Source organism: Conger conger, chromosome 5 (genome assembly GCF_963514075.1).
Source record: "Conger conger chromosome 5, fConCon1.1, whole genome shotgun sequence".
NCBI lineage: Eukaryota > Metazoa > Chordata > Actinopteri > Anguilliformes > Congridae > Conger > Conger conger.
This window is the reverse complement of record NC_083764.1, coordinates 45438559-45457319: the sequence shown is the minus strand read 5'-3', so window position 1 is coordinate 45457319 and position 18761 is coordinate 45438559. Positions and strand designations below refer to the sequence as shown.

Genomic DNA, 18761 nt, shown 5'->3' with positions numbered 1-18761 from the left:
CGGAGCCGAGCTGGACCCGGACTGCTAAGAGACGCGACATCCCAGTTATTACTGAATGAATGCGTGGCTACATCACAGGGTGGGGGTGAAAGCCGTCTATTCAAAGAAGCAGCTAAAGCGGCGTGATGGTGCAATAATAAGTTGTCAAACTTAACTATAAGGCTTCATGGATTGGCATTAACTAAATTAGTTGTTTACATTAATTAATTGATGTACAAATATATGAATTATGCATGAATTCAAGTTTCATTTTTAAAATAAGTTATTAGTTCACGTATTAGTTACAGGAATACTTATGAACATAATTACTTGGCCATTAACAAATGTATTAACAGTTTTTTTTTTTTTCATTCAAATATGAATTGCCATTAACTAATGTAGTTAATATTAATTAAGGATGTACAAATTAACCAAAACTCTCCAGATGAACTACTCAGTAGTTAAACAACTACATTCATTAAAGCCAATTAATATAAACTTATTTTAAAGTGTTACCGGAACTTGTATCAGCTTAGTGAAGAAAATTGCAGTTGTACTTGGTTCAGAATTCATACTTCCCAAATTGCTCCACTTCTTATTTTTTACCCTGTCAGGTATGGACAATATTATACTTCCCGTGTGACATGCAGAGTACTGCACTTCCTGTGAGATGTGCAGATTTCATCCTGATTGATGTGTGCCGTCAGTGTACTTCCTAAGTGACATGCAGAGTACTGAACAGAGATGTGCACGTTACTTCCTGATAGATGTGTGCCGTCAGTGTACTTCCTATGTAACATGCAGAGTACTGAACAGAGATGTGCACGTTACTTCCTGATAGATGTGTGCCGTCAGTGTACTTCCTATGTAACATGCAGAGTACTGAACAGAGATGTGCACGTTACTTCCTGATAGATGTGTGCCGTCAGTGTACTTCCTATGTAACATGCACGGTGCATTCCTCCAATTTCCGTTTCCCTTGTACTGTCCTGTACGGCCCTGCGACCCTGTTCAGGATAAGCAGGTTAGGATAATGAATGACTGAATGAATGAATGTCCTGTACGGTCAGGTTTTCCCCTGGACACACTGAAAGGCTGCATACTGCCCTCTGCTGTTTCATTAGCTCGAACGGAGGAACGGCTGGCTTGTTGCCCTGCTAGAATCTCTGAAGAAATACCAAAGCAACCACAGCAAGAATGACCAACGAATAGCACGCAGATGAGCTGTTGAATTTGGCGTGGGCTGCGTGAACATGACCAAATAAATGTGCAGTTCTCTTTAAATAGGGTTTCCTGGCATCCTGTCAGCCTGTGTGCTTAGCATTGTGGGCTTGTGAGCTCAGGTGGAGCTGGAGCACAGGCCCTTATTGGTAATCTGAGCAGAGCTGTGGTATAGGCGCTACATACGTTTCTATGCCTTCTGAAGAGAGCTGCAGGACGGCGTCTTATTCTGACGCCCGCTGTGGAGAACTGTAGCGTGCTGTAGTGCGCCCCTCGTACGTGCGGCGCTTATTTAACAGACTCCGGGATGACATAGAGCCGTCATTTATACACGCTGAGAAATACTGCAGCCCAGGGGTTATATATGGGTGCACTGAGCAGTGCAGCTTAGGAGATATTGCCCTGTCACGTCCAGTGTTGTGACGTAGCGGATAACCGCGTGGCGTGCCTGCGTTTGTACTGCGAGCGTTAGCATCGTGCCCAGTTGTGTGTGCACACTAGTGTGTAATCTGTCTGTGTGTCTGTCAGTGTGTGAGTATGGTGTATATTGGGTATTGTGGGTGCGCATATGTGTGAGTATGGTGTGTGTGTGTGTGTGTGTGTGTGTGGGGGGGGAGTATAGTGTGTGTGAGAGTGTGTATGTCTGTGTGTGTGTGTGTGTGGAGTATAGTGTATGTCTGTGTGTGTGTGTGTGTGTGAGTATCGTGTGTGTGTGTGTGTGTGTGTGTGTGTGAGTATCGTGTGTGTGAGAGAGTATCGTGTGTGTGTGAGTGTAGTGTGTGTGTGTGTGTGTGTGTGAGAGAGTATCGTGTGTGTGTGTGTGTGTGTGTGTGTGTGTGTGTGTGTGTGTGTGTGAGAGAGAGTATCGTGTGTGTGTGTGTGTGTGAGAGAGTATCGTGTGTGTGTGAGTGTAGTGAGTGCGTGTTGCTGCTGAGTGGGCTCTGGGCTCTGCAGTAGACTCTGGGCAGTGTGGGATCATGTTACAAAGCTTTTAACAAGGTAAGCTAGCCAGGCTGGAGGGCACTGCAGATAAAGCCAACCTAGTCTTTCTTTCTGTCTTTCTTTTCGCATTCCTTCTTGGGCACACGTGCATTTTGTTTGTAGCGCTGCCTGCCGTTTGCGTGCAGCCATTTCCCTGCAGTTTACTCCGGGTTTTGACCCGCTATCCTGCTCGTGTTACTCTCGCATATATGCTTGGCACCGTCATCACAGACGAGGTCCTTAACAAGTCTACTTCCACCCACTTTAGATATGATTGTGTCGGAGCTGCTCTGCGAGTGTACAGAGCTCACGGGAGAAGGGTGACTCAGATGTAATTGAATGCCGGTCCTGGGGAAGGTGGGTCGATGCGGATCGATGGTGGAGTGGCGGACTGCTAATTTTGGAAAGACCTGATCCCTGGATCCCGATGGTAGTGCGATGCGGATGACTGTGATGTCTGGATTCAGTAGCCCCCGACTGACTTGAAACCTCCTGGAGCTTTGGTGAACCGTGTTCTTATCAGCAGCTGAACAGCTTTAAGCACTGTTGTTGGATTTTATTTTGTTTCACCATACACTAGAAAGTTACACTGATGCTTTGAAAGATGTTTCAAGCTACCCGACTCATTCTTTTATGTAAAGTTGTGAAGTGTGTCTTGTAATATACAGAGCATGAACGTGACAATTAAATGTACAAAGTAAAGAGTGAAGTCATGTCTGAAGTTGGTTAATGAGGTATTTGTTCTGGTAAAGATATGCAGATGGATATGTATTATCTCTCGTGCTTCTGAAGATATAAAGCTTGGCTACATTTAGTTTTTTGAACGATGCTCACACATGAACAAACGTGCACACATACACTCTCACACACACACACACACACACTCACACACACACTTCCACACGCACACCCACACTCTCTCACACACACACACACACACACACACACACACCTACACTCTCACACAACTCCAAACTCTCTCTCACACACACACTCTCACACACCCCACACTCTCACACACACTCTCACACAACCCCACACTCTCACTCACATACATACATACATACACACACACTTCCACACACACACACACACACGCACTCACACACTCTCACTCTCTCTCTCTCACACACACACACGCACTCACACACACACAGCCCTCCCAGGTGGGAGGAGATCTCCGTCAGTCAGGACTGACCTGCGCTAGCTTCAGACAGCTCTCTGGCTCAGGACTCAGCTGTAAATTTCCCGCCCGTTCCGTAGCTGCTGCAGCAAACTGCACCTCTCAGCTGCAGGCAGACAGACGCAGACGCACGCAGCCACATCCACGTCAGAGAGAGAGGGAGGGAGGGAGGGAGAGAGAGAGGAGGAGAGAGAGACGGAGACGGGCAGAGAGAGAGAGAGGAGGAAAGAGAGCGGACAGAGAGAGAGGCAGAGGAGCAGAGAGGGAGAGAGGAGAGAGGGAGAGGAAGCGTTCGTCATCAGGCTGAGAGTAATGGAGGAGTGCTGTTACAGCCATTGATTGAATAACTGCGGTAAAATCTCTTCCGCCGGCCAGCCAGAAAGCTCAGATTCTGATGAAGTGAAGGTTAGGACTGCTGAAGAGAGAGAGAGAGAGAGAGAGGGGGGAGGAGAGAGAGACCCGGGTAGGGGGATGGAGAGTTGGATTGCCTGCCAGGAGGAGCGGAGGAAATGAAACCAGTTGCAGTTTAACTCATCAGCGGGATAACGGCTTGTGAGACTTATGAGAGCCGCCGGAGAGAGACCATCGCTGATTGGCTGAGGATGGTGGTCTGCGTTCGGCCAATCCCGCGGTGACCCTGTGCGACCGTCCTCAGATGATGGGGAACACCTGTGACCGAGGTACTCCCCAAACCCCAGCCTTTCACCCCCGCCTGCTGATATCGCATAGCCGTAGATCGCAACCCAACCTGCTGCTGGCTACGTAGCCTGTTTTTTTTTTGGTTGTGACTTTTTGAACATATTGTGCAAGGTAAGGTCCCTGAGGGAGTTTACCCAGTTTGTCCGCGAGTTGAGGGTGACTGAGAGCAGTACGGGAGGTGAACGTGGCGAACGCGTCCGAATTCGCGATGCGTTCGGCGTGCAGCACGAGGGCGGCAATGGCAGCGGTACGTTAGCGGTAAGCGGCGATGCAGAGCAGCCGTTAGATACTGCTGACGGACGCCAGGCGTCTCTCCGGAGCTGCCGTTATTCGCTCCGAGAGGTCCTCCTTCCGGAAAGTGCCGAGCCGACAGAAAGTTGGGCGTGCGTTTCAGCCCGCGCCCCCGTCCCGGGCCCCGGAGTCGGTTAAACTGGAGCGCCGGGGCGCCTCTTTCCTGCTGTAATGAAAATGGTGCAGCGACGTTGCCGAGGGTATCGCTCTCCCGCTTTAAAATAGACGGAGGAGCGGCTCGGCGAAGCGGCTAAATTTAGCGCGGAATCGATGTTGCTCTGGGTTTGAGGCGGAGTCGGGGGCTGACGAGCGGTTTGGGATTTCCGCTCTGACGGCAGGTGGCACGGCGGCGCCTGGTTAGCATGCAGCGGAGGCGCGGGCGTGGAGGTCAGGGGAGAGGAGAAATGAAAGGTGTTTGTGGGTGAAGGGGGGTTCCCGCTGCGGCTCCTGACCCGCTCTGGGCTCTCCTCCAGGGCTGAAAGTTGTCACTCTGCTGCCCAGGCCTGCCAGGCCTCTCCCCTGAGCCCTGCACTCAGATAAATACTCTGTTGTCTTGACTGAGTGCTCTGAGATCAGTATTGTCTCAATGCTTTGGTATCTGTACTGACTCAGTGTGCTGATATCTCAGGACTGTGATATTACTACTGACTTAGGGTTGGGATATAGGTACTGACTCAGGGCTGTGATATTAGTACTGACTACTGGCTGTGATCTTAGTACTCACTCAGGGCTGTGATATAGGTACTGACTCAGGGCTGTGATTTCAGTACTGACATCTGTACTGACTCAGGGCTGGAATATCAGTACTGACTCAGGGTTGTGATATCGGTACTGACTCAGGGCTGGGATATCAGCACTGACTTCAGTACTGACTCAGGGCTGTGATTTCAGTACTGACATCTGTACTGACTCAGGGCTGGAATATCAGTACTGACTCAGGGTTGTGATATCGGTACTGACTCAGGGCTGGGATATTAATACTGACTCAGTGACCTGATATCAATACTGGCTCAGTGTTTAGATATCAGCACTGACTTGAAATCAGCAATTTCCTTATATTAGCAGTGACTTTGTCAGCCATGACCCAGTAACCAGACATTAGTAATGAGCACTTTTTTTCCTCTGATATCCGCAATTGCTTGTTGAACTGTTATCAGTAATGAGTCATTGTCATAAAAGCAGTGCCCACGCTGCAGACTGATCGGTAATGATCGGTTGTGCTAATATCAGTAATGGTCTCAGTTAACTGATGGTGGAAATATTTATGCAGCTTCCATCGCTCTGCTGGGCAAACCGCTTTAATCCTCGGAGTGAGATGGGCTGTTTGGATCAGGACCAAGGGTAAACCTGAAAGGAGCTCTTAAAGAAAATGAAATCTTTATTGTACTTTAAAACTTCTACAGCAGCGAGTGATTAAGTGGCGGTTGTAGTGCAAACCTAATGCTGTAGAATTCACATTGAAATATTACACATTTGGTAGGGAATATTTTGGAGTATTTCAGAAAAGTTTTGGATAAGACTGAGATTTTCCCTTTTATCAGTGCAATACGCAGTGCAGTATGAATGATATATAAATCCTTTGCATATTTAAATGTGAATATGTGCTTGTGTGTGAGGATTTCCAGAAGCATCCTTATGGTTTTGACGCTCATAATGGTTAAACCACCTTAAAGCTGCACAAAACAGAGACAAGTCTGTTGTGACATTGGGGCCTTGTGGGATCTGACAGCCTCTCCTGCTCTTTGGGCCTGATCTGTTATACCTGACTCTTACCATGACTCTCGCCTGAATACAGGTCATCTTACTTCAACACTCGCCTGAATACAGGTCATCTTACCTCAACACTCACCTGAATACAGGGCATCTTACTTCAACACTCACCTGAATACAGGGCATCTTACTTCAACACTCACCTGAATACAGGGCCTCTTACCTCAACACTCACCTGAATACAGGGCATCTTACCTCAACACTCACCTGAATACAGGGCATCTTACTTCAACACTCACCTGAATACAGGGCCTCTTACCTCAACACTCACCTGAATACAGGGCATCTTACTTCAACACTCGCCTGAATACAGGTCATCTTACCTCAACACTCACCTGAATACCGGGCCTCTTACCTCAACACTCGCCTGAATACAGGTCATCTTACCTCAACACTTGCATAGACACAGGGCATTTAGCCTCAACACTCACTTGAATACAGGTCATCTTACCTCAACACTTGCATAGACACAGGACATTTTACCTCTCCTGTATCCGAGGCATCTTACTTATCTCTTTCAAGTGATTGAGATGATACACTTATTTGTATTGGTTTGATTTTTCTACTCCAATGGAGATTGAGTCGGTACATTTTCCAAACGCATTTAGTTTGATATTTATCAGAAAACAATGGCCTTTTGCCATTTCATACGGCATTTCATACCAAAGGTCAGAATGTCCCAAAAGGACATAAAGAATGGTGCAACATGTGCTTCCTCTCGGTGAAGTCTGCATCCCATTGGCTGCTTGCGGCCATCTCTGGCATTAGCACAATAGAGCAATATCAATGTCCGTGTGTATTTCTGTTATGACAGTGACTGTGAACAGCTATAGCTCTGTTGTTGTCGTTGAAGGAAGGAGTTATACAATGTCCTTCAAATTCAATCACAGAGTTAGAACTGCATACTGTGTATAAGAGCTGGTCCCATTTCTCTCTCTCTCTCTCTCTCTCTCTCTCTCTCTCTCTCTCTCTCTCTCTCTCTCTCTCTCTCTCTCTCTCTCTCTCTCTCTCTCTCTCTCTCTCTCTCTCTCTCTCTCTCTCTCTCTCTCTCCCTCTCTCTCTCTCCACTTTATACAGAAGTGTCGTCCGAGAGGTCTCCGAGGAGGCGGAGCATATCAGGACTGGGGAGTGCAGAGAAGAACATGTCTGTCGATGGACCAAACTCCTCCCCCTTCAAAGTGCCGGTGAGTCCCGCCCTGTCCTCTGTAACCCCTCCCTCTTTGTCAAGTCCTTGCCCTTTAACTCCTCCCCCTATAAGCTGTGTGGACCAAAACTCCTCCCCCTGCAATTCCTCTGCCTGCGGCTAGTGGTTCGAGCGGTGCTACACTGAACCTGGAGCTACACAAAGCAGCACATAAGTAGCACGTCAGAAGCAATTCAGTTCAATTCAGTCTTATTGTACAGGCTTTTTACAGAGGACTGTCACAAAGACGATTTACAGAGTAACAGAAGGGCAAAAAAGAAAAGGGCAAGCCCCGAAATAGCAAGTACACGAGGTAAAAAATAAAATCTCCCCTGTGGGGAGAAAAACCCTCAAACTGTGACGAGAAAAAACTCCCCAATGGGAAGTAATCTTGGGAGGAACCCGGCTACAGAGAGGGAGCCCATCCATCGCTGGCTGGCCAGAAATCTAGTACAGCGATTCAAATGGGTTGAACCAGTTACAATTAAGGCTGAAAACTAGCTAGAAAAGTGTGCAGGGAGTCCAAATGAGGGACATAGTATAGTGAGCAGAATATAACCGGCACAGGAAGCTGCTCGTGTGCCGGATAAAGGCTCTACATAAATGCATTCGTATTCGGTTGCATTCTGTTTCAGTCTACAGTGGGCCATAACTTGTGTACATAACTTCTGAAACAATGACTAACTGCATTGTGGATATCGATTATTATATTTATAGTTTAACGCACATAATTACAAGATGCTTCGGGAACTATCGATCCGCTGCACGCGGAAGCGGCGTTACTGCCGCGTATTTAAAAACGGCCCCGGGCCCAAACACCATTATCAGTTCAGCAAACAGATTGCTGCCCTTTAACTGCTTCTCAGAATTCGATGAAAAATGAATGCCCGGTTGGCCTTTCATAAAAGTATGCGCAATTCAGTGAAATGTGCACACGTAGTTTGGAAAAGGTAAACAAGATCTGGATCGGTTTCCCCACTTTGTGATTGGACATTGTGGAGCTATTGGCTGGGCTCACACAGGGTGCATTGGCAGCAGAAGCTCATGAATTTGAATTGGCTGTGGATGTAATCATGGGCCCATGTTGCCCCCAGCCCATTTGTTTTGTTTGCTTGATAAGCAAATGTGCCAGATTGCTGAATAATCTGCGGCTTTGTTTATAACGATCCTTTGTCAAGTGCGTGAATGGGTTTTAGCCGTTGAAAATTCCCTTTTTGTCCCACCTGGTTATGTGTTCTCTCAGTCACAACAAATAATTTGAAATGATTAGTTTGATTTGCAGAAATCGGTTTAATATCGCAAACACTGTTTTAACTTGAAGGTTTTAATTACCCCGTTTACATCGCAAGCTTTGAGCTACAGGTAGAGGAGAGCCTAGAGCGAAATTGAATTCAAATAATACAGTATGTATTTTAATCATAAATCAAATATAGCTGTTTTCATGCTGTTCAGTTTATCCTGAAATTGCAAACGAGTCCAATTGCAATGCTGTGTTGTCTTCTATATTTCCAGCACACAAACTTTGGATTAATTCTCTTCTGCCTCATTTCTTCAGCGTTACTGTTGTTTTTATTCATGTTTTTTTTCCCCTCCTCCTCTTTTCCTCATATAGAATGCACAGTCTTGCTTACCCTGCAAAGCTCATTGCAGCCTCCCCTGTCAGCCGGCACTTGTCATCAGGCTGCAGTTAGCCAGTCGTAGACTTGAGTCATAGAGCTCTTTCCAGTCCCTTATTTGTACCTCCTCGCGTTCTTTCCTCACCCCAAGCCCCACCCATCGGAGGAGGCAAGGAAAGGAGGTGAGGAAAGGGCCCGAGGTCGTAGGAATCGAGGAAAAGTGCGTCAGGCGAATGGAATACCCATGCTCTTTCGAGCGTCAGTTTTAAGCCGCGTCAGTTACAGACGTGGCAGATGGGGAGAGGTAGATCCACAGGCTAATAAGTTATACGTCACCCAGCAGAGGTACACCCCTAGTGCGCGTTCCGAAAAAATACTCCTATTGGGGAATCGCTTGTGTTTCCTTGCTCAAAAATCTTTTGGGAGCCTTCTATCTCCTCGTCCTAGCTCGTTCCAGGAGAATTTAACGGGTTGAAATGTCCTTAAAAATGGTGCACCTTGATCGATTTCCGCATCAGTTGAGGAACAAGGAGGCAAGGCAGGATGAAAGATGTGTTTTCAAATGAGCCCATTGAAAATCGCGTCATGTGCAACTCAGTCGATGAACCTTGGGGTACCCAAGCGACCTCAGGGGGGTCGCTGGTGCGTGATGCGCCCCCGTTGCACACGTCAGCCGCAACCCTCCCGTCAGTCAGCAACACTAGAACCCCCAAATCACAGGGAACCTTTTTGAGGGTTTACCTTTCTGCCGGAACAATATTAAATTGCCAAAGCTTCTTCCTCAGTATTATTAGATGCTTATTAAAATATCTGCTGGGCTAGTGCAGGGGGGACTTGGGACACATGCAGAAGCGTAATTAAACCGTATAAATCAGACCCTGTATACCCGGTTTTTTACAGCAGTATTGAGTGTACAGTCAGGGTTGCTAAAGCCAGAAAATAAAAGGGTAGAGAACAACTGTGTTTCAATTTCCTTGCACTGCCGCATTTGGTCCATGCTGCGTTCACGTCTGGTGTCTGCAAACTCGCCCACCGCCACCTCAATAACAGTACTTTTAGCTCCACTTCACTGACGGATATGATAAGCTGGCTGTTTGGGCCTGTGATGTGTGTTGCATAGACCCAGCTCCACTCTGCTGGCATTGATAAGTAAGCAGCATCCCTGTGGTTAAGCGTGACATCACATTATATGACTGGCCTGGGAAATATTACTCATTAAATCCAAATGTGTTTTCTTTAAAAAGTCCATGAAAGTGTTTGTACTTTCATATTTTCATGCTACCTAAATCATGTTTCTGTTTTCACTGGGTGGTCTTTCAAGCAAATAGTGTCACAAAGAATCTTATCAGCACCATACCCAGTCCTTCATAGTGTCAAGTTTTTTTTTTTTTTTAATATATATATATAAATGAAGCGGGGGGGGGGGGGGGGGGGGGGGGGTGATTTTGGAAGAAAGAGCAAACTTAACTTCAAATAGGCGGTTATAATGCTTGGTCGGCATGACTTGTTGCCGTTTAGATACATCTGCAAATTAATTTAAGTGGTGCTTTTAATTACCTGATGGATTCTGAGATGCAGATTCTTGTTTTGAAAGATTTGTGTTGGGGCGTTGTTTATAATTCTCCTTGGCATTTTTGTCTTGGCTGGACTCAAAGTGTATTTATGTGGTTGGGTGTAGGTGGTGGTACATTTTTTTAAGACCAATCGTTTTTCAGTTTTTGGCCATTATACTCAGACCATTTAGTGTTGTATTTGGGAATCGAATGTTCATTGCAGTGTGGAACTGGCTAACATTGTAAAGGGTGAAGCTTGTGTGGCTGAATGGACCACAAGAATGCACCAAATTAGCTACCGTTCTCAAATCTCAAATCCAGCAGGCATAGCAAGGTGGCTATGCATCTGTGTAGAATTTCAGTGGCTACGCATTTCAGTGTGAAATTATTATTTTGTGCCAACAAATGATTTGTGGAACGCTGAAGTTAGATGATGCGTGAATAATAGCACACTGTCCTTTGTGTGCGAACATTTGGTCATGAATATTTTAACACAGGATTTAAATGTCTTGTGTTCCTTTTTTGCCAGTGTCTTTGTAAAGTTGGTTCATTTCATCTCATTTGCAGGTGTCTGTGTGAGTATGAGAGAAATTGAGAACCGGTGGCTGTGTTTGAGAGCAGTTAGCAAGCTGTGCTACTTTTAGCTTTGATGACATTAGCTGGCAATAAACTTTTTTTATTTTTTTTATCTGCTTTCAGAGTACTGCAAATGAAAAGCGCTAAAAGCTAAAAGTGCCCTGAAAGAGCACGAGGGCTCGGGTGCGGGTTTGTTGGAGGATGTGCTGAAATGGGAGCAGCTGAAAAGAGGTCTCTGTAGTGCTGTGGATATTTCACTGCATCATCATCATCTTCATCACAGACCGCATGTCCAGCTGCTGCGTTCTGTCCCTCCGAGGGATTTAAGGTCACGTCACGGCTCAAGCCCAGCTAGCACGAAACGTTCTCGAAAGCGCCAAAGGCAATGTTAGAACACCGACAGAACATTTCGGTCACGTTGCGAGAACATTTTGCGTTCGCCGGAAAGGTTAACGAATGAACGTATTGGCGAGCGTTTCCGTATTTCCGGGTCTCAGCCGAGCATGGCGCTCACTGCTGGCTTTATGCGCGAGCTCAGCAGACTTCAGTGGCTTGTATGGAGCTGATTGATTTTATTGCGTCTCCCAGGAGAGAGCACAGTGTGCTCGAAGCCAGCGGGTCGTGTTCTGAGGTGGCAGCCGTCGGCTCGCCTGTTCATTTTTTTTTTTTTCTATAGCGTCAACCCTTGTCCTGCCGTCTCTGAGCTGGAGGGAAGCCACAGGCTTGTAGCCATAAATACAGTGGATCCTGTTTACCGCTAGCCTGCGCTATGCTGATTCATTACGTCCCGTCCCATAAACCGTGTGCTGTAGCATAGGAGCCGGGCGCTAGGCTAGCACGTCCACCAATGTAGGACTTTCACAGTGGTCTCGTCTCACTCGCTTGATCTCCTAATGTTTTGTTTTACGGCTTTTTGCTGCTTCCTTTACTGGTTTCATTCGGGCGGTTTCGTTAACGGCGAAGCTTTAGCCCTGGTGTATGGGTGACAGAACACTGTCGCCGTCTGTAAATCAGTTTCAACCACCCTGTTACGACCACCCTGGTTCTCTTTCTGGAATGTGTCCATATTGCTATACCCGGTTTGACTCTCCATGACTCATACGTTGTAACAAGGCGCCGCAACCTCATGGACATGTGAACATCAGAGTCACGGACCTGCCAAACAGGTCATCTGAACTGGTATGGAACCGGACGAGGCACAAGCAAGTCCTCTTTACGGCATTTCATAAGAAAAGCCTGATAAATGGAAAAATAGATGCAGTTTGATAAAATAATGCTTTCAAAATTAGACAAAGGGTCATGTTTTCCTGGAGGGTTGGGAAAGCACCTGACAAGATAAATTTAAGGTACAGAACAAAATGAAGGTTTGCTGAATAGGCCAGAGGTGGTGAGTCACTAAAAAGAGGTTCCTTCCAGAAAGCTGTCACAGAAGAAAATTAAGCCGTTCTTACAAGATCTTGGTGATTAATTATTGTTGGTTTATTAACTTAAACCATGTTTTGCACTAATGAGAGTACCCTGTTGAGAAAGCAAGGATGCAGTGATTTATGTTATAATCCTTAGCTATGAAGGATTACAGATTCAGATTCCTATGTGGGATGTATTACTGATTTCAGAACGTTGTTGGATTCTGATTGTCCTCCATTTTGTGCTCATCTCAGAGGTTTTTCTCAGAAGACGGCTCCGTTAGCATTGTGAGCTATGTGAACAGTCATAACTTAACTACATGCTGTAGCGTAGCCATGATATGAATATGCAAATAGCAGTTTAGCTCCTAGGAGCATCCTGCCATCCACGTGCGGCTGCAAGTAATATTAATGATAAAGCATTATTTAAAGTCAGCTGACAGGTCTGGCTGTGAGCATTTAACACAGGGATTGCCCCATGCATGTGAAGGTGGGCCTGTCTAATTGGGTTCATTTCCTGAGTGCCCTAAGGTTTGCCATGAAGAACAAAAGCATCTGCGTTAAATACTAATAATGTTAATATTATTAATATCACGGGTGTCACCAGGGACGCGACAAGTCAAATGTGCCTGATGGTTCGTCGCCCCGGGCACTTCCTACATAATCAAGCCAGACAGATCGCTTTCTCATTAATCAGCACGTTGGCTTGGTGTAGTGTAGAAGGGCTTACTACAACACTCTAGTGCATCTCATTCCTCAGAGCTCAGTGGCGTCTTTTCACGTGCACGTGGGCATGCATCAGTTTATGTTCTCACTACGTTACCGGAATGTTGTGCCGATATTATAACGTTGCCGCTACGCGTCCTCAACATTGTGTGTCAACGGGGGTAGGGCCTGTCTGTGTTGGCAAGGCTGCCAAGTGGTGCTTTTGCATGGTCACTATGGTGACCGTGTGAGCTAGCAGCGCCTCTGTACAGTCAGTCTGTGGGCCAGGCGAGCGAGCGCCGTTCTGTCTGCTCTCTGTAATGGCCTGGCAAACGAGCCGTGCTTCTCGATAGCATCTCTGATAGCCACGTGAGTGAACGATGCTTTGAGCGGTGGTGACAGTCTCCTTCTGCTGTTTCACAGGGCTTTTTCAGCAAGCGGCTGAAAGGGTCTATCAAGAGGACGAAGAGCCAGACCAAACTGGATCGCAACACCAGCTTCCGACTCCCTTCCCTACGGCCCGCTGATGCTGACAGGTAGGCCTTCCCTAAATCTCAGTGACAGTCAGAGGTGGGTCTCCTCTTAATCTCAGTGACAGAGGTGGGTCTCCTCTTAATCTCAGTGACAGAGGTGGGTCTCCTCTTAATCTCTGTGACAGTCAGAGGTGGGTCTTCTCTTAATCTCAGTGACAGAGGTGGGTCTCCTCTTAATCTCTGTGACAGTCAGTGGTGGGTCTCCTCTTAATCTCAGTGACAGAGGTGGGTCTCCTCTTAATCTCTGTGACAGTCAGAGGTGGGTCTCCTCTTAATCTCAGTGACAGTCAGAGGTGGGTCTCCTCTTAATCTCAGTGACAGTCAGAGGTGGGTCTTCTCTTAATCTCTGTGACAGAGGTTCAGAGGTGGGTCTCCTCTTAATCTCAGTGACAGTCAGAGGTGGGTCTCCTCTTAATCTCTGTGACAGTCAGAGGTTGGTCTCCTCTTAATCTCTGTAATAGTCACAGGGTGTCTCCCCATAATCTCAGTAATGGTCTTAGAACAGTTTTTGTTTCATCTCAGTGAAATTCACAGTCACAGGCGAGTCTTTGTTTAATCTCACTAATAGTCTCAGTGACGTTTCCCAATAATCTCAGCAATAGTCACTGCTAGGTATCACCTTAATATCAGAAATAGTCTCAGGGAGGTCTCCCCTTAATCTCAGTAATAGTGTCAGGGTTATCTCCTCTTAATCTCAGTAGTAGGCACACGGAGGTCCCCTGAATCTCAGTAATAGTAATCTGTGACATGTACAGGCAAGTCTTTTCTCAATCTTAGTGACAGTCACAGATGGGTCTTTTTCCCCACTGCCAGTTACTGGTAGGCCTTCCCTTAATTTTCCTGCCAGATAAAAATATATCTCTTAATTTCCCTTGAAACATCTTTATCTTTATACTCGCTTTACTGCCACCTTGTGGTTATGTTTGCAGAAATGTTACAGATTTTTAGAGAAATAGAAATGGGGTGCTGATATGAACTTGGGCACATTTTTAATGCAGGTGTTTTGTTCAGAATGACATTGCTGAAAGAGCGAGACTTGTATGTTGTGAACAGTGAGAAAATGAAACCGTATATCGCCAATTGCAAAATCGCTATATTAACCAATAAGATTTATCGGCTTCATTTTAAACCACCAGCAAGAATGAGACCGTGCTTAACCAGTGACCAGTTTGAGAGTGAAGTTTTACCCAATCAGCAGATAGTGAGACTGCTGTTGAACCAGTCCCCGGCAAGAGAGTGCAGCTCTCAGTCCTTTGTGCAGAGATTCCCTCTGCCATGTGTCATATTTAAAAATCCATTAGCAAACGGCGGTGGTGGTGAAGAGCTTTCTAAGTGTGGCCACCGCAGAAAGCAGGCTGCCTCTGAGTGCGGGCTGGCATCTCCTCTGCCAGCGTGGTGCGTGAACGCGCTGCGTTTGGAAGATGCCCACATCGGTGCCCCATCTCACCCCGCTTCCCAGAAAGCCTGTTGTGATTCCTGGACTCGGCGCAGGTGTGGCGGATAATAGCTTTACCGTAAGCTGGGCAGCTGCCGGGCCTGCCGGGAGCATTAGCAGCACGTCTCTGCGCCCCCGCGCTAAAAGCTCCTGCGCATCTGCTCCTTAACTGCCCGTGTGGCCCGGGGCTTGGGCGACTGCGCAGATGGCTGGTCGAGACTGCGCAGGGACTGCGTGCGTGCGTGCGTGTGAGTGTGCGCGCTCACGTGTGTGTGTGTGTGTGTGTGTGTGTGTGTGTGAGCGCTGAGGCTTTAGAGGCTTTGGAGATAATGCCCTGCTGTAGCCAGACTGTGCGCCCTACAGCATGGCCTCCACGTTCAAGAGGACCTGCCTCACCCAGCTCCAGTCTCTGCACCTCAGGTAGGGGATGAACCCGGCCTGGTTCTGCTCAAGATTCAGATTAGGAGAGACTCTTTCCTGTGATTCAGGTAATAAGTGACTCCTGCTTGTAATTCAGGTAAGGAGAGACTCCTACCTCTAATTCAGGTAAGAGAGACTCCTACTTATAATTCAGGTAAGGAGAGACTCCTCCCTGTGATTCAGGTAAAGAGAGACTCCTCCCTGTGATTCAGGTAGACCGACTCCCCCTGTGATTCAGGTAAGGAGAGACTCCTCCCTGTGATTCAGGTAGACCGACTCCCCCTGTGATTCAGGTAAGGAGAGACTCCTCCCTGTGATTCAGGTAGACCGACTCCCCCTGTGATTCAGGTAGACCGACTCCGCCTGTGATTCAGGTGTGTGTCCCGATGCCAGGGACACAGCTCCCCACTGACCCAGTTCCTCTCCGAGCGTGCTCTATGAGTTTCCTCAGTTCATGCTGAGCACACACTTATGAAAGTGAAGTAATGCTGAATGTGATTGCACGATGGCAGACTCTGTATTAAAGATACGGAAAAGCATAAGATGTGGCTGTGACCCGGTCATGTCGTGTCAGGTAGGTGGTGTAAGGGGTTGTTTTCTCACTGGGCAGTGACCTGACTTCATCTCGCAGGGATAATGCCCCACTGCACAGATGTAAATAACAGGATGGTGTGAGGGGCTTGATTAAAGTGATATTATGTGTATCACTGGCACTGTTGATGTAAGACAAGAGGTCCCGTCTGTCAACACTGCGGTCTGACAACATCTGAGATTATGCAGTTAATCTGAGCAGGTCACTCATCTCAGTTTATATAATTCAGCAGGCACAGAGCAGGGGTGTCTTAGAGTATGGTGCCAGGGAATTAGCACCGCAAACATGCCAAGCAAGCTGTTCAGCAGGCAAAGAGACAGCTGGGTACATTATGGCTGCACAGCCTGCAATTTGTGACGTTCAGTCAGCTGCGAGTTTATCAATAGCGTGGAGGGCCTGGAGGATGTGGGGTTGAGTGATGGTTTGGGTTTCTATGGGCTCAGTGAGACGCACTTTATATCAGCCCAGGAGCCAGCAGTGGCAGAAACTTGGTAACTGTGTGGTCAGGGCGAAGAAGAAAGCCCGGTTTGAGTTACCAGAGAAGGATACTGTAGTCAGCGCATTGCAGAACATTGGGCACCATGTTTCTTAGACCAAGTAATAAAGACATAATGCAAAAACAAAGAGATAAAACGTGCATTTAGCAGTATGGGCTAATATGGAAAATACAACTGTAGCTGCCTCTGGAACTTCCTGGGACCGACTGTTTATCACATTATTGAACGGACGGGTTCATTTGAACTGAGAGTCTAGAGTGTAACTATTAATCTGCCACATTGGCATCCTCCTCCCCGATAGCTCTGGATTAAGCACTGCAGAGATGAGGCAGATATCCTGGTCCTTAAATCTACGAGAGGAGGAAGACTAATGGGGTTTGCTCCTGAAAATGCACTTAGCTGTGTGTAAACGCCCACGCGAATGTGCCCAAACGGCAGGGAGAATGTCTGTAATCGGTCTGGACGGGTTCATGCATAGGCTAATGGCTAATCTAGATGCTAATGCTATGGTTGCAGTTCAATATACAATGACCAGCCTGGTTGTGAAACCTAAAATGGATCATCTTTGGTGGTAGTTTGCGTTCAATGCGTAGGGCTGTGTGTGTGTGTGTAGGGCTGCTCATCCTATTCCTGGCAGGCTGATGCTGTCCTGTTGGGCAGGCTCTTGAGTCTGTTTTGACCTGTAGTTACAGTCTCCGCAGGAGACGTTGTGTCTCCGGGCAGTTTGCTAATCTGTTACGGTGGGATTACTTACCCGTGCTGAGCGGCCGCCTAATCCCCGCGGCAGATGGAGAGAGAGAGTTATCGTGTGTCCATTCTCCCGTTGGGTGTGTACGTCACCCTTCCTGTTGGACGCAGAGCTTTAGCAGGGAAAGGATGGGTTAGCAGGAGGAGTGCTACTGCAGCTGCACCCTCACTGTCATTCTGCCGTTGTCTCATTCCACTGTGGCTTACGCCATGTTTAAAAGCTGCCTCGCCTCAACAGCGGTGCAGGTGGAGGGTATTAGGAGAACTGAGGGTTCATTGTGAAATGTCCAGGGATTTACACTGTTTTTATGAATCAGGCACCGAAAGCTGTTCTCCCCATGGCTTATCACTCCAACTGCAGTCCCAGGAGTTGGCCAGTTTTCATAACACAGGCTTAATGTAGTCCGGACTGTTCTATAACTGTGATGTTTTGTTAATGATTTACTGGAATTTTTTTTGGTGTTTGTCCATTGTTTGCTAGTTAGCGACTGCCTGCGGTATCTCTATTTATAATAATGTATGTGCATAAATTAGTTTCATTGTTTAGTGTTATTCGGGTTAAACAGGCTCAGCAGGTCAGGTCATATGCTAAATTGCTTCATCTTAAAGATACAAAGATTTATTTTTATTTTATTTATGTCTGATAAAAAATGAAAAAAAACAGTTATTTTTCATAGTTCAAGTGGTATGTTTAGTTAGACCACTTTACATGTGTACTATTACACTATTTAGTTTCTGTAATAGTACACATGTAAAGTGGTATGTTTGGTTTGTGCAGAAGTTGTAAAGTGGTATGTGTGGTTTGTGCAGTAGTAAATGTGTAAAGTGGTATGTTTGGTTAGTGCAGAAGTTGTGAAGTGGTATGTTTGGTTAGTGCAGAAGTTGTAAAGTGGTATGTTTGGTTAGTGCAGAAGTTGTAAAGTGGTATGTTTGGTTAGTGCAGAAGTTGTAAAGTGGTATGTTTGGTTTGTGCAGTTGTAAATGTGTAAAGTGGTATGTTTGGTTGGTGCAGAAGTTGTAAAGTGGTATGTGCAGTTGGAGTGTAGGTGGCGTGTACACGGTGTGGCGCAGTGCGTTTAAGTATCTCTGGCGGGGCTCTCTACCCTTTGGAAGCTGTTTGTGAGCACACCGCCACTCCCCCATCCCCCTGCGCACGGTCCCTGTGTCGGCCGTTCCCCTGGAAACGGGCTCAGGGGGAGCCGGCGGCCGGCGCGGGCCCTTGTTTGTCGCCCGCGGAGACGAGGAGGTGGAGGAGGAGGAGGAGGAGGAGGAGAGGGGAGAGAACGGGCTCTGCCGTCTCACTCTATTCGGGAGCGAAAGATGTGAGGGAGAGGAGAGGAAGGGAAAGCGGGTGGACAGAAGGAGGTCCGCCGT

General features: G+C 47.0%; 1 protein-coding gene across 12 annotated transcripts in view; it reads left to right on the top strand.

The window, feature by feature from the left end:
- Window positions 1-18761, top strand: part of rasal2 (RAS protein activator like 2) — a 73483-nt gene that overhangs the window by 35776 nt on the left and 18946 nt on the right. For 9 of the 12 annotated variants that reach the window (XR_009708698.1, XM_061241206.1, XM_061241203.1 and 6 more), the window contains 2 exons: window positions 7202-7308; window positions 13587-13699. Coding sequence is in view for 11 of the 12 variants with exons in the window: in XM_061241206.1 (XP_061097190.1) it covers window positions 7202-7308; window positions 13587-13699 (220 nt within the window). In the remaining variant the exon portion in view is untranslated. Of the gene's footprint in view, window positions 1-3616; window positions 4045-7201; window positions 7309-13586; window positions 13700-18761 lie in introns of those variants that run through there. The other 3 variants (XM_061241209.1, XM_061241207.1, XM_061241200.1) reach the window with 3 other exon arrangements.